Source organism: Centropristis striata, chromosome 5 (assembly GCF_030273125.1).
Source record: "Centropristis striata isolate RG_2023a ecotype Rhode Island chromosome 5, C.striata_1.0, whole genome shotgun sequence".
In the NCBI taxonomy this organism is placed as follows: domain Eukaryota; kingdom Metazoa; phylum Chordata; class Actinopteri; order Perciformes; family Serranidae; genus Centropristis; species Centropristis striata.
This window is the reverse complement of record NC_081521.1, coordinates 40288394-40306382: the sequence shown is the minus strand read 5'-3', so window position 1 is coordinate 40306382 and position 17989 is coordinate 40288394. Positions and strand designations below refer to the sequence as shown.

Genomic DNA, 17989 nt, shown 5'->3' with positions numbered 1-17989 from the left:
AATTGTTTGTTTATGGTAAAGTAACTATCAATTTACATTAATATACCATCTATTAAAAACATAAATTATAGTTCAACATTAATACATTTTCTATTTGACTTCCTATATACGGTTTATAAATGATCATTAAACATTAATAAACTATCTGTTTACCATTTATAAATGATGGTTATTGTAAAGTGTTACCCAATTATATTATCATCTGCACAAAATGTTGTTTTGTTTTTTTGACATTTATTTTTATTGAGCGCTGTTAAAAAAATTGTTAAAATATTTTTTTTCGGGGATGAAACATCTTCTGCATGTCTTAATGAGAGTAATCAACATATAAAATAAGAAAACGGTTAATTTCACATATTTGCATTTTTATATTACATAGACACTGAGAGGTGACTCATGTTAATTTATCAACATCACTGAATAAAATAAAAAAATAATAAATGTAAAATAAAATTTAAAAAAACTCAACATCATATAAAACTATTGTATTTTATATATAGGTCTTTCCAATGTACATTAAAAAAAAAGTTTTAACGTGCATTTTCTATGAAAAACGAGTGAATTATCCTCATTGAACCATGATCTGTGAGAGGTAAAGAACACCATGGCACTAAATATTGATTGAAATGGTTACTAATGGAGTTAATAATGAAATATAAACAATGTTTATTGGGATTTTTTAGTTTCTGACACCTTTGGATAATTAAACATTCTAAACACACTATTTTTATTCCTGAGAAACAAACATAATAAGAGGGTTAAAAGTGGGATTTACCCGGTTCCGCTTCATGCCACATTTGTTGTTGATAGAGTTGTTTCCCTGTGTGCTGTTGCAGAGTTCAAGGCCGCCTTTGACATCTTCGTACAAGATGCGGAGGACGGCTGCATCAGCACCAAGGAGCTGGGGAAGGTGATGAGGATGCTGGGCCAGAACCCCACACCAGAGGAGCTGCAGGAGATGATTGATGAGGTGGATGAAGACGGTAAATCAAAAACACAGCTGCGCTACAGCACAAGAAACTGGTTTATTGTCGTTGACCTCTTCTTGTCCACGGACCAGCTGGCAGCTCCATCTTTGCACAATCATGTGGTGCAGACAAGTGCAGTTCAAACCCTCAGAACTTAATGTCAAATGATAGTCATGGCTCTTACATATGACAAGATGTGCACTGCAAAAAAGCCAACTTGTATTTTTTGGCCTAAAACAGTGATTTAATTTGGTAAAACTTGGAAATATAAATTATTGACATTTAGAGCAATAATGTAAGTTAGCACAACAAAGGAAGCCAGTTGTCTGCTCAAAAACAAGTTGGTGAGTTGTTGTTACTTATATCTTTAAGTTGGGGTTCACAACAAGGGACAATAGTTCTGATAACTCTTATTTCTTTGTTGGGAAATTTTGGTCATTAACGAAAGCTAGCGGCTAACTGAAAACTTAAAATATTTAGTTTAATTGTCCAACTTAAAATTTTATCGAAGTTTGTTGCCTTGAAATTTTGAATTCACCCAACTTTTCTTTTTTTGCAGTGTGTCAGGCTGAATTAAAAGGATATGTGCATCAGATGATGTTATTTTAATTTTTTCCATGTGACGTAAAGATGAAATGTAAAAATTTGAATCTTGGATTTGTTTGATAAAGCTTAAAATTATACGTCATGTTATGCACATCAGAGGACATTTAAAAGGCCAATATCTATTTATCTTGTCATATAAATGTACAGGTGTGTTACAGTAGATTAACCCTCTGGAGTCCATGAAAACACCTGCACGTTACTTCTTCATGACGTGAAAACATAAAAATGAAGCAACATTGAGTCTTGCCATCAGCTTCCCTCTAAAGTTCTGGCTTGAAACTCCATGCCAGATTTTATTTGATGATTTTCAGCCAAGTAAAACCGGAGATATTGTCAAATATATTTAGTATAAATATTGAACTACATATTATCCTCATTTAACCTGTTATATGTTATACATGCAACCTGTATTCATATTTGCAATATTTAAAATTCTGTGTTTTGAAACATAATTTTCAAGATCAGATTTTATGTTTCCTTAGTTTCTTTTGGGTTCGAAATTTCGATCAAGTAAGTCAAAGTTAAAAATTAATTATCAGGACATATAATAGGTGAAGTTGTGCTGAAAAAACTGATACCAACATGGCATGGTGAAGATTTTTTAACAGATTTTTAATGGACATAATGGACAGCTGAAGATTTCAGAGGGTTAATAGAATAGAATATAGAATAGAATATATCTTTATTGTCTGTTCAACAGAGCAGAAATTTGTCTTTCGACACGGCTTTAAAAATTCATGCAAAACACACAACAATTACATGAGGTGAGATAAAACAACAACACTTCAGTAAAAACACAACATCAATAAAAAGAATGACAGTGTTACCGGCCACTATTAAGTATAGCGACTGCAGATGGTATAAATGACTTTTTATAAATATTTTTATGAGTTAAGAGATAAGAGTTTGACTCATTGATTCATAGATTGGGCCTTTTAGGAGAACATTGGAGTTTTTGTGATATAAAACTGTCTCCAGTGTTGACTGAAAGGATGTGATGACGTGCATTGTGTGTCCACAGGGAGCGGCACGGTGGACTTTGATGAGTTCCTGGTCATGATGGTGAGGTGCATGAAGGATGACAGCAAAGGGAAGTCAGAGGAAGAACTGGCAGAGCTGTTTCGCATGTTTGACAAGTGAGTTTTGTTTATGTCTGTTGCGTGTTTGTCCCATTAAAAAAATCGAGTCAGCAGTTCCCTCGCATTATTATATAACACAAAAAGATACCGTACACTTAATGACAGACTTGACAAAGAATGTACACCAAGATGGTGCTATCATCTGAAAATCACTACAGACTACACTGCAAAAAAAGAAAAGTTGGGTGAACTCAAAATTTCAAGGCAACAAACTTAAAGTTGGACAATTAAACTAAATACTTTAAGTTTTGTTTTTTGAGTTTGCTCAACTCTGAATTTCTCTGGCACGATTGTAACGCCGCTATGAATGTCAGCTAATGTTGTGACCACAATTTTGAGTTAGCATTGATACGCTAATGGCTACTCTTGTAGCTGTAACAAGCAGCGCGGCTAGCATCAGTTAGCCGTTAGCGTCAGTTAGCCGCTAGCATCAATTTTGAGCAGACAACTGGCTTCCTTTGTTGTGCTAACTTACATTATTGCCCTGAATGTCAGTAATTTATATTTCCAAGTTTTACCTAATTAAATCACTGTTTTAGGCCAAAAAATACAAGTTGGCTTTTTTGCAGTGTAGCAATGAAATTCTCCATAACGTGTTTCCAGCAAAGTATGCTTCCCGTGTGCAATTATGTGTACTGACAAAATGCCAAGTAGCTCCGCAGAGTACAGCATGTAGTCTGCTCCATAATCCTTTTTGACAGCACCGAATATTTCAAACACCCACTCCATGTAAGCCAGACACCTCGTCTGAGCATCAAAGAACCAACTTTTTTTTTTTTTCTCTCACAATGACGGGTCCCAAACACTTGAATGCAAGATATGATCAGTCACATGTCACACACAAACACACCACCTCCTCCACTGCCATCTGGGAAGCTTAACTCAGGTTTGTTATGTGCATTAATATTTTTTTACTCCTTTGATTGTGCAGGAACGCAGATGGTTACATCGACCTGGACGAGCTGAAAATGATGCTGGAATCTACAGGAGAGGCAATTACCGAGGACGACATCGAGGAGCTGATGAAAGACGGGGACAAGAACAACGACGGCAAAATTGACTACGATGGTGAGGAGTTAAAAATGTGTTAAAGCGATAGAAGAGATGGGGTGAAACACTTATCATTCCATGAAAAGACATGCCTAATAAGACATCTGCTCAATAAAGGCATCTTGTTTTAGGATGTTTGCTAACTAGCCCCTTCCTTCTTTCCACAGAGTTCTTGGAGTTCATGAAAGGAGTGGAGTAATCCTGAACAAGACAAGATCCAGAGTGTTATTTTTGTATTTCTCTGTGACTCCACGGTCCTCTGTGGTGAAACTGGAAGCTCACTTATAGAAACCGCTTATAGAAACAATGGAACGACTTTGCAAGATTCAGTCGAATACTGTAGCTTAATGTTTCTGTATTTTTCTACCATCTCTTGCATCGTTGTAAATACAGTTTGTAACTAGTTTTGGTGCCCATGTATACAGAATTTGTGTAAATGTATCCAAATTACTTATATTTTCTATGGAGGCCACATAGTATACCAGTTTGGCTGCTCAAAATATCAACTTTGTGTTTGTTTCCGACTAAATCTTATCTCTAAGGTGCCACAGCCGGTTTACAAATCTTCTTATTGAGAGGCTGATATTTTTTAGCTGGGAAGGAAATGTAAATGTCCACAAAACAGAACATAGTCAACATAGTTGATACTATTAATACACCAGAATCTTTTAGACTCATCTTACTTTTTGAACAATGTGCTGGATCCAGTTTGTGAACTGTACATGTTCTGATTTGCACATTGTATACATTTCTGTAAAGATACCCTCAGGACTGTTTATCCCCCTCTCATGCCCCTGGAACGTCTGCATATTTCGACATGAAACGTCTGTTTGGAATGTGCGGTCATGTAATAAACAAGATGCATTTGTCTAAGCAGTCCTTTTGTCAATATTTCTTTTTTTAATCATCTTTTCAATCACCTCATTTAAGTGTTACCATAAAAGAACATACCTGAGGATCTTGAGGAGTGTTTGGCTTGTTGTTGACATGTTACTCTGTTCTTTGGTCGGAGCGTTTCAGTGCTTTTGTTATTGGGAAGCAAACAACTCTTAGTTTACGATCTCATTCCTGATTTGCCTTGCCGGTCTTTGGATTTCACAGGCCGATCACATGCTTGCCACTCTGCCCTGCACAGCAAATAAACAAGCAAAAAAAAAAAAAGAAAAGGCCTGAAATATCACTGACGTAATACCAAAAAACAAGATTTTTTTTATGTGAAACTGTGTTGACTACCTTAAATTATGATTTATCCGTGTAATTTGTACTCTATAGTGGCTCTTGTCTACGGCATGTTAACTATTCACATTGTTGCTGTGTAAGTGTCTAGTTACACAGTCTATTGAGACAGGAGCTATTTATGTCTAATCATGTTAGTGCCCATGTTAGGGGATCTGGATTGACCGACACCAGTTGACAATCAGATGCCTTTGTCCTTATTAAGAATGCTATTTATCTACAAAGGGATAACAATCTATTGTTAAGACAGCTTTAATTCTGACACATGCTAGTACATTGACGTATCTGGATTAGAGTCGAAAGTTTCATTTCATAGCAACAACCATTTCTAATTCTTTTTGAATTCTACAATAAATATATGTTGGTTTGTGAATTGTTTTGCTAGATTGGGTGGAATTTCTAAAAAAAAAAATACAAAAATGTCTTCATAACAGCCTGATTATTTCTGTAAGTCTTGTAAAACATCATCACCTGTGAACAGGCTGCATTTTTAGTAGCAGAGGAGTCATGCAGTTAGCACTGTGGCCACTTGATGTCAGCAGGAAAACACAATCTTATCTGTTTGTTTGGCTCGGTTACAGAAATCAGAAAATGAGAGAGATTTCATGGCACAGCTACACTATTTCTAAAGACAGATAAATCTTACTCACCAGTCACATAGATAGATCCAGTTTGAATGAAAAGGGGTGGAAGATGTATTATTTTTTATTTGTTTATTCTCTAAGTAGTTCAAATAATCTTTAAAATGAGCATAAATACTGTTTTAAATAATAATAATAATAATAAAACTACATTCTGAATTCCAAACTAAACGAGTGGGTGTTAATTTATGTGCATCATATCAAGATGAGTATGTGTATTTTTTTAAATGCCCCCATTGTTTTTAAATCGTGAGACTTTTCTACTGTTTCGTTATGTGAAATGGGATCAATTGTGTTCTGTGTGAGCAGGTGACGTCAGTGGCCTGACTGATGACATCGTCCAATGGCCTCCCCACCTCCCTCCGTCTCACTCTGTGTCCCTGAGGGTCCTGTTAGCTCCATCCAGTCCTCATGGTCTGCGTTACTGATGGGATTTTAAACCCCCAATCAGCAGTGAAACACAGCTGCTCTGCCAGACCAATCTCAGCAGTCTGACAAATATAACACACGACATCAACTGGAATATCTCCGCTCCAGCTGCACTGCCCAAAAAATACTGCATGTGGAAAAGATCTCATGTTAAAATGTGATTTGTTTGTTTTTTTATCGCTCAGATTAGACTGCTCTGCTGCACAAGTTGTTAATAAGCTCTAAGCTGCAGCGTGCACCGGGGTGAGTGGCGCTCTCCCCGCCATCAATGAAAGGCTGGGCAGCAGCAGAGCAGTGTGTGAATGAATCTGGGGTGTGGCGCACTAGCAGCAAGTTGGGTGGAGAAGTGACGCAGTTACGTAAGACAGGCCTGATGACTCATGCCTGCTGTTATTAACACACACTGCGGTTATGAGCCACCTTTGGTAATGTGGATTTAAGGGACACATAAGCCACCATAAGACTCATTTCCTCATTGTGTGTAACAGTCTCGCCCCTGTAACACTGACCTCTGAGACAGAGGGGATTTGCATAGGTAATAGTAAGCTATCAATATTACGTAACTGACTTCATTCAGTTTTATTCCACCAGCGTGTGTGTGCTGGGTAAAGCAGGTTATTCAGGTCCATAGAGTCAGGAACATATGTAGCTGTAAATAGTACACACACATATTGCTTCACTGTTTTATTGGTTTTATAAATCACCCAACAGATCACACGGGAGTCATGATCCACCATGAAATTGCCCTAAAACTGTGTTACTAAGCTACGCCAACAGTGGGATGTTTTCATAACCTTTTTTTCTCAGCCCAGTATGATTTATAGATGCATAAAATTCCCGGAAGAGTGAGGAATACCCCGGACACGGTTCAGACTTTGGAAGGCGTTAACTACTCATACCATCTTTCTGCGGCCCACGCAGGCAGACCTCATTTTAAGCCAGCAGGCTTTTGGGTTTAGAGGATTCCTGTTTTTCTTGCTTTTCTACATCACATGGTCTTGGAAGCAGTCCAGAGCCAAATATCACAGCCTAATCTCTAATCGTCACCATTCACAATGACATGAAATACATGAATAGATGCTCCCAAAATCTCTAGAACTATTGTGTCTTTTTTTTAGGTCATGTGAGAATGATTTCTCATGTTTGATGTTTAGGGGTAAAAGGATTATTTAATTTATGATTTATGAAAAACATTTCTCTCTCCAAAAACAAAAAGGGAAACCATAAATAATTTTATTCTGAACACATGCAGAAACTTAGATGATCGCCTGTTTTTGGACAGCAAATGGTAGGTTGTTTTTGTTGCCATAAATACACAATGAGGAAGTGGAACGCTTTAGACAAAGAGAGAGTGGAAGGACTGCAAATCAAACTTGAACAGACAGAATATTGTATAATGATGCTCCATCCCACTTCTGGTGCTGAGAACACTGAAGTACTGTTTCTGCACTGCCCCAGCCATAATGGCCCATAGAACAGCAAGACGACAAGACACAGAAATCTCAAATTCCACAATAACTATTCATTGATTCAAATGAATAACAGCGATTGTTTTGTTTTAATGTACCACTGGAGGGTTTATCTATTTTTACCACTTTCAAAAAGGAAACTTTTATGTGTGTAGAATGGTGGAAGAAGTATTTAGATCATATAATATCATCATATATTATATGTTTATTATTGTTAATTTATTAATGGAAGCAGCATTTTGATATTGTTGCTGCTGGAACTACTTTTTACATAATTGAAATATTACTTTTTTTTAGTTTAACCCATAAGAACCCAGACCCAGTTATCCTTAAAGGATGTGTTCTATAAGTCGACCACATAAAACACTTTTCTGATGTTTAAAAAAAAAAAAAAAAAATGCTACCCCTAAATGCCAAAGATCTGTGATGTGACATATGAACGTTACATTGGCTGTTTATGGTATTTATGCTTATGATATTTCTTATTTTAAAATAGAAAAAAATAGGCAAATTGGTGTCTCTGTAAGCAGAAAATGTGTCTTTTTCGTTTGCATCTCCATAACATATATCAAAATTGTGACTTTAATTTGTTCAGTTTCCTATTAACGGTTTAGAATTGTTAAATGGGTTTAAACTTAGCCAAGTAACAAAAAATACGCTTTTTAAAATTAGCTACTTTTCCACATTTCTATTCCCAGTCACAGCTACATTTTGGAGAAGTCACTTCCTGTTAAAGTCACATGACCAACACACCAGGGTGTTGAGTATACGTCACTTAGGGATTTAATGAGTTAATGTGAAGCATAAAGCTGAATTTGGGAGATTCTAGAAGACTTAAAGTGTTTGTTACATGGGTGTCACCATGGGTTCTTATGGGTTAATATGGTGAAAGTAGCAACAATTAGCCATTTACCATATAGAGCAATATTAACAATCATTAGGAGTTGTGTTTAGCTCTGTTTATAGTCTCCATCTCTCTCTCTTTAGCTGATAAATGCTCCACTATGTCCACCAGCTAGTGGCCAACTGTGTCGTTATTGGTTAATCAGAACCTTTTTGTTGAAAACAGCTGTCTGTTAAAGCCGCAAGCAACGCTTAGAGAATCTTAGGAGTGAAACAAAATTGAGGGAACAATGAGTTTAAAGACACCAGAGAGCCCCGATCACACCAATACGTGTCACTGCTGGCCTGGCTGCTTCAAAAATGCTTTGGCAAAGTGTGTCAGGCAAAACAGTATAGTGCACCTGTGGAGCTCTTTCACAGCCCAACAGCTAACTAGCTAGCTAGCTAGCCTATTTATCGGCATGGTAAATGGCATTGTACTCACCAGAGAGTTGAACCTGGCTGCTCATGCAACTTCATGCATGCCAGTAAGTTAATGCAGCCAACAGAAGTAAAAACGTTAACGTTATGCTATAGTGAACTACACCATGTAGTCTCGACGGATTTCAGAATAAAGGCCTCCTATAAGAAGTGAGGAGCATTTATGGGTACAAGTCAGGAACCGGCCTACCTTACAGATCTCAAGGGTGCTGAGTCCAAAAAAAATGGTTCCCAAGCGAAATTTTGAGTTTTTGACCTTCTAATTTGTATATCAAATGGCCAATTGCCCATCTTGCACAGTCATTGGACCATTTTCCCCTAGTTTTTTTGTAAGTAGAAAATCAAGATGAGGAAATTAAGTTTCTGGATCTATAGTCTAGGGTCAGAGCAAGGATATAGTGGAGGCTCAGTGTCTTTTTTATGCATATATATATATATATATATATATATATATATATGCAAAATACCAACTGGAACATTTAAAAGTGATATTGACTGAATATTTATGTCGGCCTTAAAAAATGACACAAATAATGCTTAATTTCACCTTAAAAGTTGGTATTTTGCATATATATTGCTCTTCGACTCGACGCAGTAATATCATCACTCCTGAGGGGAGAAGATTTTTCAGGAGTGATGATATTACTGCGCCGAGTCGAAGTGCTCCCAAGTGCTATTCCGCCATACATTATAGTTATCCTTTTTATCCGCTTAGAAAAGCGCCACGTTTTATTTTGTGTCGCCATACTTGGTCGTTTAACTACTCGTGTAGCTGTATTTAAATAGGGAAAACGTGGAGGAGTTTGGTCGCTTCTAACTGTCCATCTGTTTGGATCCTAATGAATGAACTGGGCTAAGCTAAGTGCTAGCCAAGTAGCTCCGCGCGCCAGGGCGATTGAGTGCACGCACTGAGACGCAAGAGGTCTGTATCAACTCGTCTTACTTGACCGAATAACATGTTTTAATATGAAAAAACAGTGGAGTGTTCCTTTAAGTGACAGATTCTTGGAAACTCCTTTCCCCTGCGCTGTGACATCATTATTTTGGTCACTTATGTTGTCGAGGCACAGACTCACTCCTTGGCTCCCTCAGCAATTCTTTACTGTAAGCAACATATGGCCTTGTGTGAATGGCATACCAGACAGCAAGACGAGAGCTCCCAGCATGGCCTCCTCTGTTCCCAAGCAAGAACACATGATAGACAGATGACCTTTACTTGGTGTTGGGTCTAGCAAGACACCAGGAATGCCCCCTTTCATTCACTTTGCCTCCCATTAAACTGAAAACAAACATCACCTTGTTCTTGTGCTTGGTGAGCGCGGGCTACTGTACATCACCGGATGGTGAAATTGGCCATGAAATGAGAGACTTCTGGTATTAACAGATGGCTGCCTCGCTCTGCCACTAGTATTCCATGTGGCTGTGCTTTACACATGACCCAGTATCCTCCTTGCCAAAACTCACACTTTTCTTCCTCATCAGAAGACATGCATGTCTCTCAGAAAAGATTTATGTCTCACAAGAGAGTTGAGGGTTCTGAGGGCTGTTGTGGGACGATAGTATGTCTGTAGTTGTTTCCTGGAGAGATAAGATACTTCCTGTTAGATGGCCAGAAAGTAGAGCATGACTTGATGTTTTAACAGCAGACATCTGAATCATCACTGGGGACAGCACTGCATATATGATCACTAAAGCGTACACTTTAATTTTGTTACAATTAGTTGTGGTAGTGTTGTTAAAGTTAACAGTAAGGTGGACAAACCTTGTTCAGCTTCTAAATGTGTCTGTTAGAGCCATTTTGTACATTGTAGAGAAGCTGATAAATAATTCAGATTTGTATTTCATAAGTTTATAGTTCTTTATTGAGGTTGTAGGAATGCCTATTGGTTCGTAGGAATTGCACTCTTATTATTGGCTGAGATGTGTGTAACGTCATAATTGCTTACTTTGTTGTAATTAGGATTATGGAGCACACTAGTTTTTGACCGTGCTTATAATTATTATTATTTTTGTATTGCTGCAGTTTATTGTTTGTAATGCTCAAACGAAAGGTTTTCAATAAACCATAAGAAAGAAACTGTGGGATTTTTCGGCTTAAGACACGCGTCAACTACATCCTCACGCTCCATAATTGAAGTGTGCGTTTTAAGTAAAACTAGACGGAGCCACACTAACACTGTCCTTCTGTCTAACTTTGAATCTATGCTTATTCCATTACCAATAAGGGGAGAAGGGAAGCGTTGCAAATGGTTTCAATGTGATTCAATGGTTCTGAGAATCAAATGGCAATCCTGAACAACAGGAGATGAAATCAATGGCTGGATAATACAGTTGTACTGTAAATGCCATTCCAATACAGTTACACATTGCTCTATGGAGCCATGGCTAAAGATAATGTCTGTGTTTCAATGCAACTATTAACCCAGGGGTGTCAAACTCTGGCCCACGGGCCAAATTTGGCCCGCAGTGTAATTTTATTTGGCCCGTGAGGCAATACCAAATTACTATTATTATTATTATTGTACTATAAAAGCTGACCCGCCGGTATTATACGGCGCATTTACCGCTAATACTAGATTTATTATCGTTATTTTATTTTTAAATGTATTAACCTGTTGAAAAACTTTACATTGATATTTAAATCAGAAGGATGCAAATGGAAAAGAGGCATACGATTTTTATTAAATTTTTATTTAATAAATTAATGACATTGATGTGTTTTTTATTAGAAATTAGATTTTGCATGTCTGCACTATTTAGTTATATATTGTATGTTTATAAGCGTCGCTGGTTCCATATTTAATGTTAAAGCAAAACATGTTTGGTATATATTAAAAGGTTTATTTGTTCAATGTTGGCCCGCGATTTTATTCAAGTTTTACATTTTGGCCCATTGTGTATTTGAGTTTGACACCTCTGTATTAACTGATACTGTCTTGTTAGTCATTTCTGGTAACAAGCATAGATTGTATTCCTGCAATGGGGCTCAGTCTAAACACTGAAACTATTAAATGCCCTCTTTCAGAAAGAAAGACAGCATGGCTCAGTGGACATTCATGATGTCATCTCCTCTTCTGTGACATGATGTCAGAGACAGCATTCGGCAAAATCCTGAGATTAGGATTATTCTGCTCGGCCCTGAACATCTGCTGTAAACAAACAGAGTGAGACCATTGGGAGTAAAAATCCCTGCAGTAAAGATGGCAGTTATTCAGAAGAGAGTGGCTTTTACCGCAGGATGGCCAAACATTGGTCTGTAATAGGATAATAGTGACCCTTTCGGATATGTTGGTACTACATGGAGACTACACAGAGACTACAAGGTGAATCTAAAAATGAACTGTGAAAAAATGAACGGTAACACTTTCTATGAAGACTACATCTATAGTGCATTATGAGCGCATTCATAGTGAATTATAATGCTCATTATAATCAATCATAATGCATTATGACTGCATTCATAAACACATATAAAGCTTCATGATGCACTATATCAACAGTTATAAATATAGCTTATAATGACTTATAAATCCAAGTGTCTTATGAGTGCTCTTGACTGGTTATAAACTACAGGCTGACTGATGAGGCTTATAATACATTACAACTACTCATACCCCTCTATACACACACCTCAACAATCAATTGTTATAAGGACTCATAGGATGCCATAAGTATAAATAAATGATCAATGTATGCTTTAAGTAAAGTGAGGTTCATATAGACGCATCTATAATGCAGTATAGCTCATCATGATGTTTCATTGTTGGCGTTAAGTAAAGTGTAACACGTTTTCATGCATTTAAAAGAAGCTATGCTGCATCATAAGTCATTATTTATACTTATGGCATCCTATGAGTCCTTATAACAATTGATTGTTGAGGTGTGTGTATAGAGCATGGGTCTCTAACTCGCGGCCCGCGGGCCAATTGCGGCCCTCAAGACGGTATTTTGTGGCCCCCACCTTGATATGAAAGTTTAATGTGGAAGGTCCCTTTAATTGCTTATTTTGGTAATTTTGTGTCTCTTTTTTTGGTATTTGTGTCTTTTTTAATAATTTTGTGTCTTTTTTTGGTAATTTTGTGTCTTTTTTAAATCATTTTGTGGGTTTTTTTGGTCATTTTGTGTCTTTTTGGGTCATTTTGTGTCTTTTTTTAATTATTTTGTGTCTTTTTTGGTAATTCTATGTATTTTTTCGTCATTTGGTGTCTTTGCGGCCCCCAGGTAATTTGAGTTTGAGACCCCTGGTATAGAGGGCTATGAGTAGTTGTAATGTATTATAAGCCTCATCAGTCAGCCTGTAGTTTATAACCAGTCAAGAGCACTCATAAGACACTTGGATTTATAAGTCATTATAAGCTATATTTATAACTGTTGATATAGTGCATCATGAAGCTTTATATGTGTTTATGAATGCAGTCATAATGCATTATGATTGATTATAATGAGCATTATAATTCACTATGAATGCGCTCATAAAGCACTATAGATGTAGTCTTCATAGAAAGTGTTACCAAATGAACTATTCCACTTATTGTGCATCAGAGGAAGAAGCAGCTGTGAAATGATTGTCAGTCATGCAGTATGCTAAGTATGTTCTCATAACCACAGCAGGTGTGAACCAGCTCTGACTGGCTTCAGACTAAACACACACACTCACACACACATATACACCATGCTTGCAAACACACATGCACCCTCCCGCCCCCACCCTGAGCTAAAATCCTGTCAGTCTCATGCACATCTGCTTCCCCAGCAACTACTGCTGAGTAAGCACTGCATTGGCCTCTGCTTCCCTTCATGGGTGATCATAACAGGACAAAAATACTCCACTTATCTGTCACACAAAACACATTGTGACGGCAAAAAAAAGAAGCTTGTGAATCACACCCATACACATTCTTTTCTTCTATATGTGGAAATTATAATCTCTTTTTCTTTCCATCAAAGGTCTCGACACTGTAAAAAAAAAATCTGTTTAATTTACAGTAAAATACCGGCAGCTGTGGTTGCCAGAACATCACTGTAAAAAAATAATACAGTGAGCGTATGTTAATGTAAATATCAGCAAAAACTGTAATTTATACAGAATAATCCCATTACTTTTAGGATAATTGTTTCATCATGGTATTTCTCCATTAACTTTACATGAAAATTTTATATTTTTACAGCAAAACTGTGTGTTTTCTACAGTTTATGGCGGTAGAATTTAAAGTTTTATACTATTGTTTGATTTACAGTAATTAAAAGTATCTACTACGGTGATGTACAATGTTTAATTTTACGACTTATTTCTGATGCAATTTGACAGTTTTTTACTGTAATTTAAACAAACATTTTTTACAGTGTATGAAAATGAGCAGAAGTGAGGTTCCTTCTGATTATTATCTGGAGTAACTTAGTAACGGGAGAAAACAGGAGCTGTTAAGACTGCACATGCTGCCTTTGAAGTTGGCAGCAGGACACAAAATGATTTATAATTACAGCATACAAAAAAAGATTATGCTTAACTCCCAGGTGAGACACTCAGTTGGTGCCAAAAAGCAGCTGCAAGGGAATCCCAGACATGAACAGCTACTGTATCAGAAGATATATGTTTGAAGACTAGCAGGACCAATATACTGTAAATCATGGGTCTCAAACTCGCGGCCCGCGGGCCAATTGCGGCCCTCAAGACGATATTTTGTGGCCCCCACCTTGATATGAAAGTTTAATGTGGAAGGTCCCTTTAATTACTTATTTTGGTAATTTTGTGTCTCTTTTTTTGGTATTTGTGTCTTTTTTAATAATTTTGTGGGGTTTTTTTGGTCATTTTGTGTCTTTTTTGGGTCATTTTGTGTCTTTTTAAAATCATTTTATGTCTTTTTTTCTAATTTTGTGGTTTTTTTTGGTCATTTTGTGTCTTTTTTGGGTCATTTTGTGTCTTTTTTAAATCATTTTGTGTCTTTTTTTTCTAATTTTGTGTTTTTTTTTGTGGTCATTTTGTGTCTTTTTTGGGTCATTTTGTGTCTTTTTTAAATCCTTTTGTGTCTTTTTTTCTTATTTTGTGTTTTTTTTGGGTCATTTTGTGTCTTTTTTGGGTCATTTTGTGTCTTTTTAAAATCATTTTGTGTCTTTTTTTCTAATTTTGCGGGTTTTTTTGGTCATTTTGTGTCTTTCTTTGGTCATTTTGTGTCTTTTTTTTAAATCCTTTTGTGTCTTTTTTTCTAATTTTGTGTCTTTTTGGGGTCATTTTGTGTCTTTTTTGGGTCATTTTGTGTCTTTTTTTAATTATTTTGTGTCTTTTTTGGTAATTCTATGTATTTTTTCGTCATTTGGTGTCTTTGCGGCCCCCAGCTAATTTGAGTTTGAGACCCCTGCTGTAAATGCACAGTGCCAGTTACAGATAAGATCTCTCTGATTAATGGTTCTCACTCCCATCATCCCCAGGCACTGTGTTCCTATCCTTCCTACTCTGCAGCTACCTATTGCTTCTGCCTTATCGTGGGTGTCTTTTCAGACCTAATCATAGGTTTGCCCTGCAGGTATGTGGCTAGCCGCGTTCAGTCATGCTGGAAAACCTATCACTCAACAGCTTTTATTATCACCACTGTGAGGTGTTGCTAGGCAAGTCTCTTCATGTGCTGAATCGTTGCTGTGAAAGTTGGAGATTTTGGAGTTTCAGTCATGTTCTCAGTCATCGCAGCCCCGAAGCTGGAGCTAAAAACGTTTTAATGCAGTATTTAAGTCATTAAATCCCACAGAGTGACATTTATTGGACTATGAACTGCTGCACAGATCAACTACAGAACATTTCCCTCAACCTTTTTTTTCCTCCTTCCTGACTTGAAAGCTTGGCTGGAGTTCATAAAATAATTTCTTCAGGGAAGGGAATTCACTGCATAATCTTTCTGTCATCTGGTGATGAACATACAAATAAATCTCCCAGACAAGGTAGAAACAATAGCAAATCATTTGAGGATCCACGGAGTTGGAATGAAGCATAAATCTGACATAACACCCGAAGGAGAACACATATTTCTTCGAGCAAATTTGGAAAGGTTCCGACTTTGTGTTGTCTAATCATTGAGTGATAAGGCAAAGTAAGCAAAACTGATTTCTGCCACTGGCAATAGCACATTATGTTGCACAGCAGCTGGATTCTCAAAATATCACGCACATTATTCATCTTGTTTGCTGTAATATGTTTGTGTCTACACCATTATCCTCCTGTGACCCTGCGTCCTCATATGTGGACATTACATTTTAGGTTTTAAGGACCTTATACTTAATTCTGCTTAACTATAACATGTTGTCCTCAGTAGTACACACTCTAGAAAAAGCACAATACATCAATTAGTGTAAAAATCAGATGGCAGCACCTTGCTAAAGTCAATCAACAGCTTATCCCTAGACAAAAGTGGACCAGGTACAAAATCTGATCAGATTTTATGGTTAAAACTTGTTCATTTGTGCTTAATAATGTATGTAGCTTGATATTCTGTGCAAGTTTGACTATTTTTAGCATTAGCAACAAGCTACGACTCTGCTAATCAGGAAGTACTCATTTGAAAACGAATAGACTTTTACTATCGTTCTTCCAAAGAGAGGGAGTAAATGTAAGGAAATAAAAGTTGTATACACTGGTGAATTAATTGTGTTATACAGTAAAATTAACCGATTTGTTTGTTTTTTTCAAAAACTACTTCCTGTTCAAAGACATTGCTTAGTTTTTGTACTTATCATGTCCTACAAATCCAACATATCAAATATCTAGGAGAAACTAACAACACATACCAAACGAAAGCTTGGGTCTCAGGAGGTTATAATAAATAAATAATACATTTTATTTGTAATGCACTTTACATTACAGGAAATCTCAAAGTGCCATCGGCGTCTGTCTGTTCAAAACAATAGGTGTTGTGGAACCAAACAGTTCTGGGGACTCCCTGAGAGGAACGGCCCACTGGGGAGATCCCTTAAAAAATACATACCTTCAAGCATTTTTGTTTTGTTTGTATCTACACTGTCAACAGCAATGCTGAAGTATTGTAAGCCAGCTGGTGGTAGACAAGTCAAAATTGCATTGCATTTCCCCCATCACATACTGTATATGCTCAGTAAAGCCTGGACTTCCTTTTGGCCATGTTTTTCTTCTTATTACAATTTGTAGATGATGTTTTTTTTTTTTGCTGCCTGTTGTTTCCACGTGTTTTAACCCATAAGAACCCACGGTGACACCCATGTAACAAACACTTTAAATATTCTAGAACAGGGGTCTCAAACTCAAATTACCTGGGGGCCGCTGGAGGCAGTATCAAAATGACCAAAAAGTCTGAATTACTTAAAAAAGAGACAAAAAGACAGACAAAATGACTTAAAAGGACACAAAATGACTGAAAAGACACAAAATTACTGAAAAAAAGGACACAAAATGACAGAAAAAAACTAAATTACTTAAAAAAGACACAAAAAAGACACAAAATTACTATAAAAGAGACACAAAATGACCAAAAAAAGAAACAAAATGACAGAAAAAAAAAAAAAATATTTAAAAAAAACACAAAAAACGTTCTGCGTGGTTCACTTGGTCTGTGATATATCCCCCATAACTTTCCTTTATGGATAACTGGGTCTGGGTTCTTATGGGTTAATGGTGCTGCTGGGCTATGTTCAACCAATGAACATACGCCGTCACTTACAGTTTCTCTTCTGTTGGTAAACTTCCTGGTAAAAAAGTCCATCAAAACCTCATTCTAAGAACTACAATTGTTCTAGTTTTTGTGCAGTAGTCGCGAAACAACAGGGACTTCTTAGGACTAAGTTCTTGGAACTATCAGAATAATAAAACCAGAATAGTCTGGTTCATTACATACTGTCTATGCACTTTATGTGTTTTTTATGCACACTGTTCATTGCACCTTATTTGTTTCATAGCACCAACATTTTTATACTGCATATTCATATTTATTCTGCACTGGAATTCTGTTCTACTCCTTAATACATACTCCTTCTTTAGACACTTTATTTTTTATTATATTTTATTGTATTTTTATATTTTATTGCTTGAAGTATGCCTAGGTTGTTCTTTTATTTAATTGTGTTGTCACTGTCTCTGTGTGTAATGCTGCTGCTACACTGTAATTTCCCAG

General features: G+C 36.7%; 1 protein-coding gene across 1 annotated transcript; it reads left to right on the top strand.

Moving 5' to 3' along the window:
• Positions 1-742: 742 nt before the first annotated feature.
• tnnc1a (troponin C type 1a (slow)) lies at positions 743-4655 on the top strand. The gene is made up of 4 exons (XM_059333932.1): positions 743-983; positions 2596-2710; positions 3645-3781; positions 3931-4655. The coding sequence occupies exons 1-4, from the start codon at positions 914-916 to the stop codon at positions 3960-3962; spliced, it is 354 nt and encodes a 117-aa protein (XP_059189915.1). The 5' UTR covers positions 743-913; the 3' UTR covers positions 3963-4655.
• The last annotated feature ends 13334 nt before the right edge of the window (positions 4656-17989 follow it).

Excerpts from the sequence above, each read along its gene's own strand:
- tnnc1a (XM_059333932.1), top strand. The coding sequence starts at position 914 with ATGAGGATGCTGGGCCAGAACCCCACACCAGAGGAGCTGCAGGAGATG. Across the intron at positions 2,711-3,644 it reads CTGTTTCGCATGTTTGACAA|GAACGCAGATGGTTACATCG; the intron begins GTGAGTTTTGTT and ends TTGATTGTGCAG. Across the intron at positions 3,782-3,930 it reads CGGCAAAATTGACTACGATG|AGTTCTTGGAGTTCATGAAA; the intron begins GTGAGGAGTTAA and ends TTCTTTCCACAG.